Below are 15,007 nucleotides of genomic sequence, written 5' to 3' on the forward strand. Positions count from 1 at the left end.
CAAATTTTGATTCATCAGGCCACAGGACAATTTTCCACTTTGCCTCAGTCCATTGTAAAAGAGCTCGGGTCCAGAGAAGGTGGTGGTGTTTCTGGATATTGTTTATATCTGGTTTTAACCTGCCTTTGTGGATGCAGTAATGAACTATTTTCACAGACGATGGTTTTCTGAAGTGTTCCTGAGCCCATACAGTGAGTTACACTACAGACACGTGTCTGCTTTTAATGCAGTGTCATCTGAGGGCCTGAAGATCACAGCCATCCAGTGTCAGTTTTCAGCCTTGTCTCTTGCATACAGAGATTTCTTCAGATTCTCTGAATCTTTTAATGATATTATGTACCGTAGATGATGTGATCCCTAAATTCTTTGCAATTGTACATTGAAACAGTTGCACTGTTTGCCCACACAGTCTTTCACAGAGTGGTGAACCCCTCCCCATCTTTACTTCTGAGAGACTCCACCTCTCTGGGATGCTCTTTTTATACCCAATCATGTTATTGACCTGTTGACAATTAACCAAATTAGTTTTATTTTTTTAGTATTACATAACTTTTTCAGTCTTTTGTTGCCCCTGTTCCAACTTTTCTGAAATATTGCTGATATCAAATTCAAAATGAGCAGATATTTTTCAAAAACCAATTAAATTTCTCAGTTTTAACATTTGATACGTTGTCTTTGTACTATTTTCACTGAAATATAGGGTTTCCATGATTTGCATATCTTCACATTCTGTTTTTATTTGTTTTACACAGCATCCCAACTTTTATGGAATTGGGGTTGTAATAAAATTAATATAGACAGTGTAATAACTACTCTTTGTTTAACAAGACTAGTTGTCTGTAGTGGTCTATTGTGTTTCCACCAAATGTTAATGAGGGTTAATGCTATGTTTGGGAGTAAAATATTCCTTTTATGTCTCGTCACTGTCCTGTACTGCATTGTTCATTAGCCATTCTCAAAAAATGTTCTAAAATTAGGAAAGGGCATTATGTATTAATTTGATAAAACAGTGTGAAAAACGGCCTGCCGGTCTTGAGGGTTACCTTTTTGGCCTTTTGTTTAGAATCCTGTTGAACTGTTTCACACACATTTATACAGTACACCCCTCTTGCTCCCCCTGTGTAGGTGTGTAAGCTGCGTGAGCGGCTGCAGGAGCTGCGGGCGCAGCGGGAGGCTGAGCAGCACAGGCATGCAGTTGCCCAGACTGAGCTGCGGGTGAAACTACGAGAGGAGAAGCAGCGTGAGGTAGCAGCTGTGCGTGACTCTCTGAGCCGGCAGCATGAGGCCGAGTTAGCCCGTGCTGCCCGCTTGCGCCACTCTGAGCTTGGGCGCCTGCAGGGCCTGGTGAATGCACTGCGCAATGGCAATGGTGCCGCCGAGTTGAGGGAGGAGGCACGCGAGGAGGCACGCAGGAACCACGAGGCTGAGAGACTTAAACTGACCCAGGAGCTGCAAGAGGCCAAGGCAGCACGCAGACAGGCTGAGGAAGCGCTGACCAATGCTGTGCAGGCTGATAAAGCCAAAGCAGCTGATCTCAGAGCAGCACATCAGGCCCATCAGGAGGAGATCCAGAGGATCAAACGTGAAAGCGAGAAGGACGTTCGCAGACTGGTGAGCCATGAAATAAAGGATGGATGATGGGTTAAAAGGAAAATGTTGGTGTGAAAGGAAGAATATAACCATTGATCAGTGTGGGAAATAAGGAATTTTAAGCAGACTGTCACAGGACAGACAAGTCTGAAATGTTGTCTGTCCATACAAATTTCAGCCTGAATGATGGGCCAAAGGCCCCGAACAATGCGGCCAGGGGTGAAGCTGAAGGGCTTTAGATGCCTGGAGATGGCTTCTCAGCTATTTCTAGGCACAGTTTTATGATCTTCAGAGGCCAAATTACACTAGACATTAGTTGCTAATTACACTACAAATTGAATCTAATTTACAAGAAAATGTCAGAAGGTTCAAGAAAAACATGCTTAAAGTTATACCCAAGAAAATAATAGCACACACAGGTCAGTTCCATGTCTAGAATAAAGAATGAGGGAGCAAGGATGTTCCAGTTGGTTACAACTTACTGGTACTCATACATAGGTACTATAATAACACTCATGAAACATTATGTCAACAATGACTGTTTTTTTATACTACATATATAATAAGTCAATGAGAAATTTAGTAATTAACAATGCAACTCTTCTTAGAGTTAAATTTTTGAGGACGAGATTCCAAGTAACTTTGTAACAAAATGACTTTTAAAATGACTCAGAACTCATCTCATTATCTCTAGCCACTTTATCCTGTTCTACAGGGTCGCAGGCAAGCTGGAGCTTATCCCAGCTGACTACGGGCAAAAGGCGGGGTACACCCTGGACAAGTCGCCAGGTCATCACAGGGCTGACACATAGACACAGACAACCATTCACACTCACATTCACACCTACGGTCAATTTAGAGTCACCAGTTAACCTAACCTGCATGTCTTTGGACTGTGGGGGAAACCGGAGCACCCAGAGGAAACCCACGCGGACACGGGGAGAACATGCAAACTCCACACAGAAAGGCCCTCGCCGGCCACAGGGCTCGAACCCGGACCTTCTTGCTGTGAGGCGACAGCGCTAACCACTACACCACCGTGCCGCCCTGACTCAGAACTCGACACGGGAATATCATTTGGCATTCAGACTAAAATCTGCTGAACTAGAACTTAGAAAATAAAAACTATTAAAATACAGATCTGCATCCTACAAAGCATATGACGATGACTGTAATTCTTATTATGAATGAAAAAAATTGCACATAATAATAACAAAATAACCATTGATTGGTAGTTTGGCATTTAATATAATACTGTACTGCAAAGTTTCATGTAAACTGAACTCAATCAGATACTGTCAAGCCTAAAACACTAGTTCAACTGCATTGTGCAATAAAAACAACAGGGTGTATTATTATTGTCTTATTTAGTGTGCCACTTGGGAAGAGTGAGGTGCCTGTAAATTTTGACAGGGCTAGGACCTTCGGTGGCCGAGTTATGAATTTTTAAATCCCAGCATGTGCGCGAGTGGCTTGAGCCAGGGCTCATGCTAAAGATTTCCACGATCCACGCTCACTCCTGATGTCAGATCAGGCCAAACCTGGGCTCATTTGAAAGGGCAAAGAGAGAGGGATGTGCCTGTAAATTTTGGCAGGGCTAGGACTATTGGTGGCCGAGTTATGAATTTTTAAAGTCGGGCCCGTGGGGGCCCCCGTTTCACAGGTCGTGTTATGACATAATGTATTCGCCTAGTGTAACATTTGGAAGAAAATTAGAAGTAGATTAGACCCATATCTTTACAATTTTTCATGGGCCATCCAGTTTGATACTTTTGAAATACAGATGGAAAAATGCAAAAATTATCGGTTAATGTCCGCCGGTCCGGCCTTATTTCCCACACTGCTTGATGAATTTGAAAATGAACAGCTAAAGGAACAGTTCAAGAATAAAAATACATTTTCCTAATTTTCCCCTGAGTAGAGGTTTAGTAATGATCAGCCTAGACATTTGTAGAATCCTGGACTTTCTTAGAAAAAAAAATTGCAAGGTATGAGAGCCACTGAAAACGCAACTAGAACAGCAGCTACAATTATTGACAGTCCATAATTATCGACACCTTTTCAGATTTACCATCTCATCTCATCTCATTATCTCTAGCCGCTTTATCCTGTTCTACAGGGTCGCAGGCAAACTGGAGCCTATCCCAGCTGACTATGGGCGAAAGGCGGGGTACACCCTGGACAAGTCGCCAGGTCATCACGGGGCTGACACATAGACACAGACAACCATTCATACTCACATTCACACCTACGGTCAATTTAGAGTCACCAGTTAACCTAACCGGCGGCACGGTGGTGTAGTGGTTAGCGCTGTCGCCTCACAGCAAGAAGGTCCTGGGTTCGAGCCCCGGGGCCGGCGAGGGCCTTTCTGTGTGGAGTTTGCATGTTCTCCCCGTGTCCGCGTGGGTTTCCTCCGGGTGCTCCGGTTTCCCCCACAGTCCAAAGACATGCAGGTTAGGTTAACTGGTGACTCTAAATTGACCGTAGGTGTGAATGTGAGTATGAATGGTTGTCTGTGTCTATGTGTCAGCCCTGTGATGACCTGGCGACTTGTCCAGGGTGTACCCCGCCTTTCGCCCGTAGTCAGCTGGGATAGGCTCCAGCTTGCCTGCGACCCTGTAGAAGGATAAAGCGGCTAGAGATAATGAATGAATGAATGAGTTAACCTAACCTGCATGTCTTTGGACTGTGGGGGAAACCGGAGCACCCGGAGGAAATCCACGCGGACACGGGGAGAACATGCAAACTCCACACAGAAAGCCCCTCGCCGACCATGGGGCTCGAACCCAGAACCTTCTTGCTGTGAGGCGACAGCACTAACCACTACACCACCATGCCGCCAGATTTACCAATAAAAGACAATTTTACAAAGGTGAGTTTCAGTTACAACAGTTATTATTGGTTAATTAATCAACCGGAAGACCCGCCTCCCCTTTGATCTTGTCGTCTGATGACACAGCTCATTACTGGAGATGGAAATTTTTTTAGCATGATCAGCAATTTGAGGAAAACCCGGACGTTATCATCGCAGGTAAACATGGTGGAAAGATCATGGACATGTTTTTACTTCTCAAATTCACTGATATTTCATGATATCTTTGTCGAAACCTACTTTGTTTCTTACGCTTTCATTTGACAGTCGCCATTTTGTATCTAAACGCGTGTTTGAGAAGTCACGTGAGGTGTCAATAATAGTGATCACTTTCACCAGTGTCCACCATTATCGACACCCTGTGGAATTAAGTGACATTTACAACTGTTATGTATGGATCTTTGTGTAACATTGTTGAAGTAGATGAAGTACTTTAAAAAATAAAAGTGCTGTGATTTATAATAACTTTTTTTCTGATTCATAACAGAATGGAATGTTTATAGAGTATTTGGAATCCTATTGTGATAAATAGAATTAGACCAGAATTAAATTCCTCACATATAAAAAATGACATGCTTGAAATATTCAGATTTTTCTATTCCATTTAGAATTTTTTTGCAGTTTGTTGTAAATATCTACCACATATTACAATGTCAGTAGGCATTTTATATTTTGGTTCGAGGAATGAGATGTGACCTTTGACCTGGATTTTCATGTGGTTACAACGTCGATTGCCTGTTGACATTTACTGGTAAACGACAAAACTAGAAATTAATACACACAACAACGAATGATTAACAAAATGTGATCTATGAAAATACTTGAAGTGGGTAGAAAGTGGAACAGAAAGATTTTCTGACACAGGTTAAATATTATCAGTTCATTTGTTTACAAACATTACAATTACTTCCTCATTTACGTAAGCACCAACATCGATATATTTATATAAAATATATTTTGTACTAAATATAAGTCCATGTAAAACAAATTTTAAATAAAAACTATAATTTGTTAACTTAATACCACATACCATTTTTTAAATAAATACTGTACAATGGTGCTTGAAAGTTTGTGAGCCCTTTAGACTTTTCTATATTTCTGCATAAATATGACCTAAAACATCATCAGATTTTCACACAAGTCCTAAAAGTAGATAAAGAGAACCCAGTTAAACAAATGAGACAAATATATTATACTTGGTCATTTATTTATTGAGGAAAATGATCCAATATTACATATCTGTGAGTGGCAAAAGTACGCGAACCTCTAGGATTAGCAGTTAATTTGAAGGTGAAATTAGAGTCAGGTGTTTTCAATCAATGGGATGACAATCAGGTGTGAGTGGGCACCCTGTTTTATTTAAAGAACAGGGATCTATCAAAGTCTGATCTTCACAACACATGTTTGTGGAAGTGTATCACGGCACGAACAAAGGAGATTTCTGAGGACTTCAGAAAAAGTGTTGTTGATGCTCATCAGGCTGGAAAAGGTTACAAAACCATCTCTAGAGAGTTTGGACTCCACCAAACCACAGTCAGACAGATTGTGTACAAATGGAGGAAATTCAAGACCATTGTTACCCTCCCCAGGAGTGGTCAACCAACAAAGATCACTCCAAGAGCAAGGCGTGTAATAGTTGGTGAGGTCACAAAGGACTCCAGGGTAATTTCTAAGCAACTGAAGGCCTCTCTCCCATTGGTTAATGTTAATGTTCATAAGTCCACCATCAGGAGAACACTGAGCAAAAATGGTGTGCATGGCAGGGTTGCAAGGAGACAGCAACTGCTCTCCAAAAAGAACATTGCTGCTCGTCTGCAGTTTGCTAAAGATCATGTGGACAAGCCAGAAGGCTATTGGAAAAATGTTTTTTGGACGGATGAGACCAAAATAGAACTTTTTGGTTTAAATGAGAAGCATTATGTTTGGAGAAAGGAAAACACTGCATTCCAGCATAAGAACCTTATCCCATCCGTGAAACATGGTGGTGGTAGTATCATGGTTTGGGCCCGTTTTGCTGCATCTGGGCCAGGATGGTTTGCCATCATTGATGGAACAATGAATTCTGAATTATACCAGAGAATTCTAAAGGAAAATGTCCGGACATCTGTCCATGAACTGAATCTCAAGAGAAGGTGGGTCATACAGCAAGACAACAACCCTAAGCACACAAGTCGTTCTACCAAAGAATGGTTAAAGAAGAATAAAGTTAATGTTTTGGAATGGCCAAGTCAAAGTCCTGACCTTAATCCAATCAAAATGTTGTGGAAGGACCTGAAGTGAGCAGTTAATGTGAGGAAACCCACCAACATCCCAGAGTTGAAGCTGTTCTGTACGGAGGAATGGGCTAAAATTCCTCCAAGCCGGTGTACAGGACTGATCAACAGTTACCGGAAACATTTAGTTACAGTTATTGCTGCACAAGGGGGTCACACCAGATACTGAAAGCAAAGTTTCACATACTTTTGCCACTCACAAATATGTAATATTGGATCATTTTCCTCAATAACTAAATGACCAAGTATCATATTTTTGTCTCATTTGTTTAACTGGGTTCTCTTTATCTACTTTTAGGACTTGTGTGAAAATCTGATGATGTTTTAGGTCATATTTATGCAGAAATATAGAAAATTCTAAAGGGTTCATAAACTTTCAAGCAGCACTGTAATCATCTGGGTGTCGATAATTGTGGAACGGTGCCGATAACTGTGGACAAAGGTGTCGAGAAATTGTGGAACGGTGTCACATGATCTAACACGCTAAGTAATCAGGAATCAACTCATTTTTTTTCCAGTGGAAGTTTGAGTAATTATTCATGCACAATTTACGTATTGAAAGTCTTTTCTACTTTTGCAATGGCCAAAAGATCGTTAAGGTGTCGATAATTGTAGCCACTGCTCTACTGTATGTCACGAGGTATTATAATAATAGTGCACTGGTATTATAACCTGTTGTCCATGTACAATATGGAAAGAATAAACCTTAAAACTATTTATTCTCGAGGATTTCTAGATTGTCAGATTCATGCCTTCATATTACATGCTTATTTGATGTGTGTGTGTGTGTGTGTGTGTTAGATGGAGGAGCTGCGGGGGAGGGACCGTGTTATACAGACTTTGGAAAAGGAGCTGGGTGTACAAGCGGGTCAAACTCAGCGCCTACTGCTGCAGAAAGAGGAGGCTGAGCGGCACCATGGCAGTCCCAAGAGAGAAGTGGCTCCAGCCCTTGGAGAGAACACAGACGCCATCATTAACCAGGTCACACACAAACACATCTGTAGAGAATGAGTTCATCTGTAATTAAAATGACAGAATTCACATTATGACATTTTTAAGAATGATTTCTGGCTAAGCTTTGTCTGCTATATGTGTGGGTGTGTGTATGATGCGTGGATGTGTGTGTGTGGATGTGTGTAGGAAGTAGATGAAAGAGACACTCGTCGATTCCAGCTTAAGATCGCCGAGCTGCAGGCTGTCATTAGGAAACTGGAGGACAGGAACACGCTGCTGTCAGATGAGAGGACAGAACTGGTACAAATACACAGATTTTTCACATGCACGCTTATATAAACATTGCTTTTACACTTATTAAGTTTTAGTATTTTATTTCATTTAAATATTAACGAGCCTATAATTTTATATTGCCTCAGAGGGTCAGTTATCTACAGTGATACATTATGGGTTCATCCTGCATAAACCAGGGAAGTTGTGTCGCTTACAATTCAGAAAAAATCATGAAAGGGTATAATATTTCATTAACCTTTTTAGATGTTTTAAAATTGATTACACACAGTATGCTTTTCTGATGATTTTGGGACCATATAGGGAACATAACATAACAGGGCATGCTGTTGTTGGATAATAATCAGTGAGGGGCTACAATCCTGGAGCTGTTACTACACTGAATTTGATTATTTTCCTATTTTGGTAGAGCGCATACCTCCGCCATGTCACATATTAACATCAAAATCAAATCAGTTGAACCTAGGATAATACTATTGCTGTACACCAAATTTCAACACAATTCGTGCACTACTTTTTGAGTTACGTTGGAAACAGACAAAAAAAAAGTCATCACAGGGCTGACACATAGACAGAGACAACCATTCACACTCACATTCACACCTACGGTCAATTTAGAGTCACCAGTTAACCTAACCTGCATGTCTTTGGACTGTGGGGGAAACCGGAGCACCCAGAGGAAACCCACGCGGACACGGGGAGAACATGCAAACTCCACACAGAAAGGCCCTCGCTGGCCACGGGGTTCAAATCTGGACCTTCTTGCTGTGAGGCGACAGCACTAACCACTACACCAGCGTGCCGCCCCATGAAAGAATCTCATCTCATCTCATTATCTCTAGCCGCTTTATCCTGTTCTACAGAGTCGCAGGCAAGCTGGAGCCTATCCCAGCTGACTACGGGCGAAAGGCAGGATACACCCTGGACAAGTCACCAGGTCATCACAGGGCTGACACAGAGACACAGACAACCATTCACACTCCCATTCACACCTACGGTCAATTTAGAGTCACCAGTTAACCTAACCTGCATGTCTTTGGACTGTGGGGGAAACCGGAGCACCCTGAGGAAACCCACGCGGACACGGGGAGAACATGCAAACTCCACACAGTAAGGCCCTCGCCGGCCACGGGGTTCAAATCTGGACCTTCTTGCTGTGAGGCGACAGCACTAACCACTACACCACCACCACCACAAAGAATCTTTCCTGAAAATTTAAAGTTAATTGGAACAGCGGTTCAGGAGCTTTTGTGTTAACAGCACTGTTTTACACTCACTGCCCTCTACAGATCAATCATGTTAACGGCGACAGAAAAAGAAAGAAAAACAAGGAGCTACGTTGCGCAGGGCAACAAACGATATGGGCAGGTTAGGTGCGGCAATCAAAACAGATAATGGTTGTTCTGCAACACAACTATGACGCCTCCTGAGTCCATTGCCGTCACTCACCATTGTTCCTTCTGACAGTATGGTATTCACAAAATAGTACCTGTCAAGTTGATTTTTGTGACCTTCAAACAAGGTCATAATTGGGTCAAGGTCAAATGTCCCACACGACAATGTTCCCCGAGTCCATTGGTACCACTCACTAGGCTGTACCCTTGTTTATTCTGGTAATTATGGTGTTCACAGAGTAGTACTCGTCAGCTCAATTTTCATGATATTTTAAACGTTTTTCGTGACGTTCAAACAAGGTCATATTTAGGTAAAGGTCAAATGTCTCATATGGGTGCACAACTACAGTGTTCCCTGAGTCCGTTGGTACCACTCACTAGGCTGTACCATTGTTCCTTTTGGTACAGTAGTTATGGTGTTCACAAAGTAGTTCCCCTCAAAGTGTGACGGACAGACAGACGGACAGACAGAAGGACAGACAGAATGATTATAATGGGAATTTGATGGCATATGATGTGATGTTTTGTGATGTCATTATCAAGTTCGCTCAAGATTTTATTTTATGGATCAAAATGGGATTTAATGGAGAACCTACAAGAAAAATTTCATCAAATTCTGAGTTCAACTTTCTGAGTTATAGGCACTTGAAATGGTGGCACAAAAAAACGGTACTGTGACCTTGACCTTTGGACCCCAAATTCTGCATATGACCTTAGAATTAGACCTAGAATGCTAATTCATGGTCAGAGTATCGATATCAAATCGATAAACATGTTTTTGAGGTCAAGGTCAAATTTGTCAAAAATCTCATGAAATTTTACCTCATTTTTTGACCTCAAGATGATGCCATGGGTAAAATGTTAATGGTGACTTCGAAAGGGATTCAAAAATGCTTTCCACTGCCACCAGTCGCATCTTGATACGAACACTGGTTCGGAAGTTATGGCCAATTAGGTGTTATTACAAGATTTGACCTAGGTGACTTTGACCTTTGACCTTGACCCACCAAAAGCTAATGATGTCTTTGTGTGACCCTAATGAGTTGTGCTGTGCATTTTGGTGAAGATTGGTCAAGAAATGACAACGCTAGAGCACCAACAAACAAACAACCGGACAGATCAGCATACAGTACTTGCTAAAATCTCTGATTTTTGCAAGCAACAAACGGAGACGAAAACATAACCTCCTCCAACAAAGCTGCACAATAGCTCCTGATCCGCTGTTCCAATTAACTTTAAATTTTCAGGAAAGATTATTTAATGGAACCGTGAACTCCCTGTTGATTTAGGGCAGGGCTTTTCAAAGTGTGGGGCGCGCCTCCCCTAGGGGACGCCAGAGTTCTTCAGGGGGGCGCAACATGAGGAAAAATAAACCAGAATAAATTACTATTGCAGACATTTATGCCGCTTTTCCACTACAAACGCGGCTGAGCCGTGCCGTGCCGAGTCGAGCTGAGCGGGGCTGTTGGAGTTGCATTTCGACTACAACCGCGCTGAACCGTGCTGGCTGGAAGTGGGTGGACACATTGGGTGGAGTTAGCGAAAGTGGGTGGACGTCACGTGATGTCGTTAAGCAGCGCAAACAGTGACATCAGTGACAGTGGCGGAACAAGTCAGAGCCGGGCCGGGGGCGGGGCAAATGACCGGGCCCTTTATTAAAGCTTATCATAACATCATTTTAGGCTACAAAATGTCCGCAACTGCGGTGTTTACCAATTTCAACACTACCGGGTGCAACTATGTTATTCAGTACATCTAGTCCTTCAAACGAACATGTAACTCAGAAACAAAAAACATTAGGATACTGTACATGGCTCATAATAAAACATCAATAGCCTATACTGCGCACATTATTTGAAGGGCATACGAATGAGCGCTCAGAGGTTGCAACGGTGACAGGAAGAGTCAGAAATAAAAGGAGGGCGGTGCAAACCTCACTGAATGCACTGTGTTTACCAATTTCAACACTACGGGGTGCAACTATGTTATTTTGTACATTAAGTCCTTCAAACGAACATGTAACTCAGAAACAAAAAAACATTAGGCGACATACTGTACATGGCTCATAATAAAACATCAATAGCCTACTGCGCGCATTATTTGAAGGGCATACGACGAGCCTTGCGCTCCGCGAACTCGTCCACGATGCTCTGTATGTCACTGATTCAGTGAGCTTTTAAGCGGTAGTCTCACGACCCGAATAGTAAACAATAAACATGGAGTCGTTAGTGTTGCTGGTCTTGGTGCTGTGGCTTGTTGTCACCAACAACGCCAACAGATACTGGCAAGAGTGTATAGTTGAGGCGAGGCGCATAAGGCTTCAGAAATTCTCGTAATTCATAATTATTCTCCTTCCGGGTTTGCGGTGTTTACAGATCCCAGCGTGCTCGCGGGGCGTGTGTGGGCATGTGAGGACACGCCTCCTCACCAATCAGTGCACAGGGGAGTGTCTGCTCACGCCCCCAACCTCAGTCGGCACGGTTTGGCTCGCTTCAGCCCTACTCCAAAACGGTGCGAGTTTTAGGGGCTAAGCAGGGCTGAAACGAGCTGAGTCGTGCTGGTTTTTGGTAGTCGAAACGCGAGCCGTGTCGGGCTGAAGTGAGCTGAAGCGAGCTGAAGTGAGCTGAAAAAGGGTAGTGGAAAAGGGCCATTAGCGAACTTCAGCTAGCCTTTGCCAGAGACAAAATGGATCGATTTTTAGTACCTAAAGCTACAGTGAGTGAGGAGACAGAGTCTGGGCCAAGCAAAAAAAGAAGGAAGTATGACCACGATTATTTAAAGTTTGGATTTTCATGGACTGGATCTGAAGATGCTCCACTGCCACAGTGTGTTGTCTGCCAAGAGGTGCTAGCTAACGATGCTATGAGATGTTTAAAATGTGCAAAACAAGATGTTTTTAAAAAAAAGCACAGATGTTTAAAATGTGTAAAAAAGATGTTTTAAAAAAGCACAGATGTTTAAAATGTGTAAAAAAAAGATGTTTTAATAAAGCTCCTATGTTTTAAATGTGTAAAAAAAGATGTTTTCAAAAAGCACAACCCTTTTTTTAAATACGAATGGAACATTAAGTATAGCAACAACAAAAATTATAAGGGGGGCACTGTTGTTTATTTGCTCTCTGAGGGGGGCTGACTCTCCCACACTTTGAAAACCCCTGATTTAGGGTATTTATCAATCAGAACTGAATAATCTGTGATTTTCACAAGTATCGTGCTCTGCACAACTTTTTGTTCGTTTGTTTGTTTGTTTGTTTGTCTGTTCCCAATGTAACTCAAAAAGTAGTGAACAGATTGTGATGAAATGTTTAGGAAAGCTGAGCCACGGGCCAAAGAACAATTGATTAGATTTTGATGCAAATCCAGATGTATGCGGATACAGGATTTCTTTTTTATTTTGTCTGTTCCCAACGTAACTCAAAAAGTAATGAACGGATTTCGGATTTAGATGAAATTTGGTGTTCAGCTTTAGTATTATCCAAGGTTTGAGTGATTTGATTTTGGTGTTGACAATATGTGGCTTGGTGGAGGTATGCACTCTAGTGAGTGCCCTTCTAGTTAGACTTGGGTTAGGTGGAGATCCTGCCCCCTACAAGTCCCTGTGAATTAGGCAAAATGATATAGAAATGATAATTTATTAGAACGACCACGGTATTATATATAAATCATATAAACCTGTGATTTGCTGTATAGCTGGCATTATTGTCAGAACTGCTGTCATAAAAATTAACCAACACCTTCTGCACAATCCGATTTAAGAGTTGAACAGCACTGTGGTATGAGTAGACTGACCGTTTCCTCAAAAGATTCCCAATAGTTGAGTATCAAGCACAGAAAAAGACTGACTCCAACAAGAACTTGTTGAAAACAGATGCCTAGGTGTTTTTTTAATTAATAGTAATTCATAAATTAATAAGCTTTAAAAAGTGTTTGCCTTATCAATGGGGAATCGAGAGTTCAAATCCTGATGATACTGCAACCTCTCCATGTTAATCACAGCAGCAATAATAAATCTTGGGCGTCTATGAGCTCATGTATGTGGAAGAGGGTGGATAGTGATTTCCTCCGTGTGTGCCCTTTGTGTCAGGATAATCCAATAAAAATGTGACAAAAACTATACCATAAATAACCTATTTATTGATGGCCCTTTTCCCCATCAGGTGAAAATTTATATAACAAGATCTCTTGCTTTGTGAATTCATGAAATATGCATTCACAAAGCAAGAGATCTTGTTATTATGAAAAAATAATGCCCAGTTGTTGTCTTTACCATTACCCATAATGTCTTTACCATTACCCTGCAGAGTAACAGTAAAGACACCTCATGGCATTTGTGGGTAATTGAGTGCAGAAAAAAAAGATCAACAAATTATGCATTTATTATCCCATCCTAACTTGCTATTTGGCTAACTAAAATTTTTCAACATGCAGCATCATTATCTTTATCATTTGGGGGTAAGGGCAAAGATCATTATTTTCCCTGACATCTCGAAATTTCAGATTTACCTGATCAGTATCCTGGATTCCGACATTCACACACCAGTGATTTTTTTTTTCAAAATGGCTGCTCAACATCCTGGTCCTTCCTCATGTAGCTACACTGCCCTCTATTGTCAAAGCCCTGAGTTCCAGCATGATTTTACCATTTGGGTAACGGTAAAGACAACAAGAAAGTACACATTCTTACGCATGTATTTTAGGCTAGACACTAAAAACCGTTGAAGCAAAGATCATGATATTTTCTACAATAAAAAGTGAAGGTTTATAGGTAATATTTCAGAAAGAAAAGTGAAAATAAAATTAAAATACAATCAAAGGAATTATTTTCATTCAGTTTTCACTAATCCTCATTTAGACACATGGCGGTTATGACATTTTGGTATATTTAGGCTAAATAAAATTTTTGCAAATGCAGACAAGCTGTCTCAATAAGTTTTTTTTTTTTACTGTTCTGTTAAATTCTTTCTGAAAATAAATGTATAATCGAGGGCCAGGATTAATGGTTTTAAAGATAAAAAACAAACTTCAAACACATTTTAAAACTGAATGTCACATTTTCTGAGAATGGCCCGTTTGACTACAACTTATAACATAGGAATCCATTAGTGTGATGACAATGTAAATGATATTCAAACAGTGAATTTGATTTCCTAATGCACCAACATATACATTAGACATACATATTATGTGACCTCACACTGCTCCATAAGCGCACATGTGCCCACTGGATGATGACAGTGATTAAGGCTGACGAAGAATGTACAGTGGGGCAAAAAAGTATTTAGTCAGCCACCAATTGTGCAAGTTCTCCCACTTAAAAAGATGAGAGAGGCCTGTAATTTTCATCATAGGTACACTTCAACTATGAGAGACAGAATGGGGGGAAATAATCCAGGAAATCACATTGTAGGATTTTTAATGAATTAATTGGTAAATTCCTCGGTAAAATAAGTATTTGGTCACCTACAAACAAGCAAGATTTCTGGCTCTCACAGACCTGTAACTTCTTCTTTAAGAGGCTCCTCTGTCCTCCACTCGTTACCTGTATTAATGGCACCTGTTTGAACTCGTTATCAGTATAAAAGACACCTGTCCACAACCTCAAACAGTCACACTCCAAACTCCACTATGGCCAAG

The 15,007-nt window shown here is 41.3% G+C and overlaps 1 protein-coding gene across 1 annotated transcript in view; it reads left to right on the forward strand.

Annotated features, from left to right (window-relative positions):
- The window catches only part of jakmip1 (janus kinase and microtubule interacting protein 1), a 76,930-nt gene that overhangs the window by 21,287 nt on the left and 40,636 nt on the right, over positions 1-15,007 (forward strand). The window contains exons 3-5 of the mRNA XM_060926867.1: positions 1,126-1,611; positions 7,537-7,716; positions 7,876-7,989. Coding sequence (XP_060782850.1) covers positions 1,126-1,611; positions 7,537-7,716; positions 7,876-7,989 — 780 coding nt within the window. The remainder of the gene's footprint in view (positions 1-1,125; positions 1,612-7,536; positions 7,717-7,875; positions 7,990-15,007) is intronic.

This window comes from Neoarius graeffei, chromosome 8 (assembly GCF_027579695.1).
Source record: "Neoarius graeffei isolate fNeoGra1 chromosome 8, fNeoGra1.pri, whole genome shotgun sequence".
Taxonomy (NCBI): domain Eukaryota; kingdom Metazoa; phylum Chordata; class Actinopteri; order Siluriformes; family Ariidae; genus Neoarius; species Neoarius graeffei.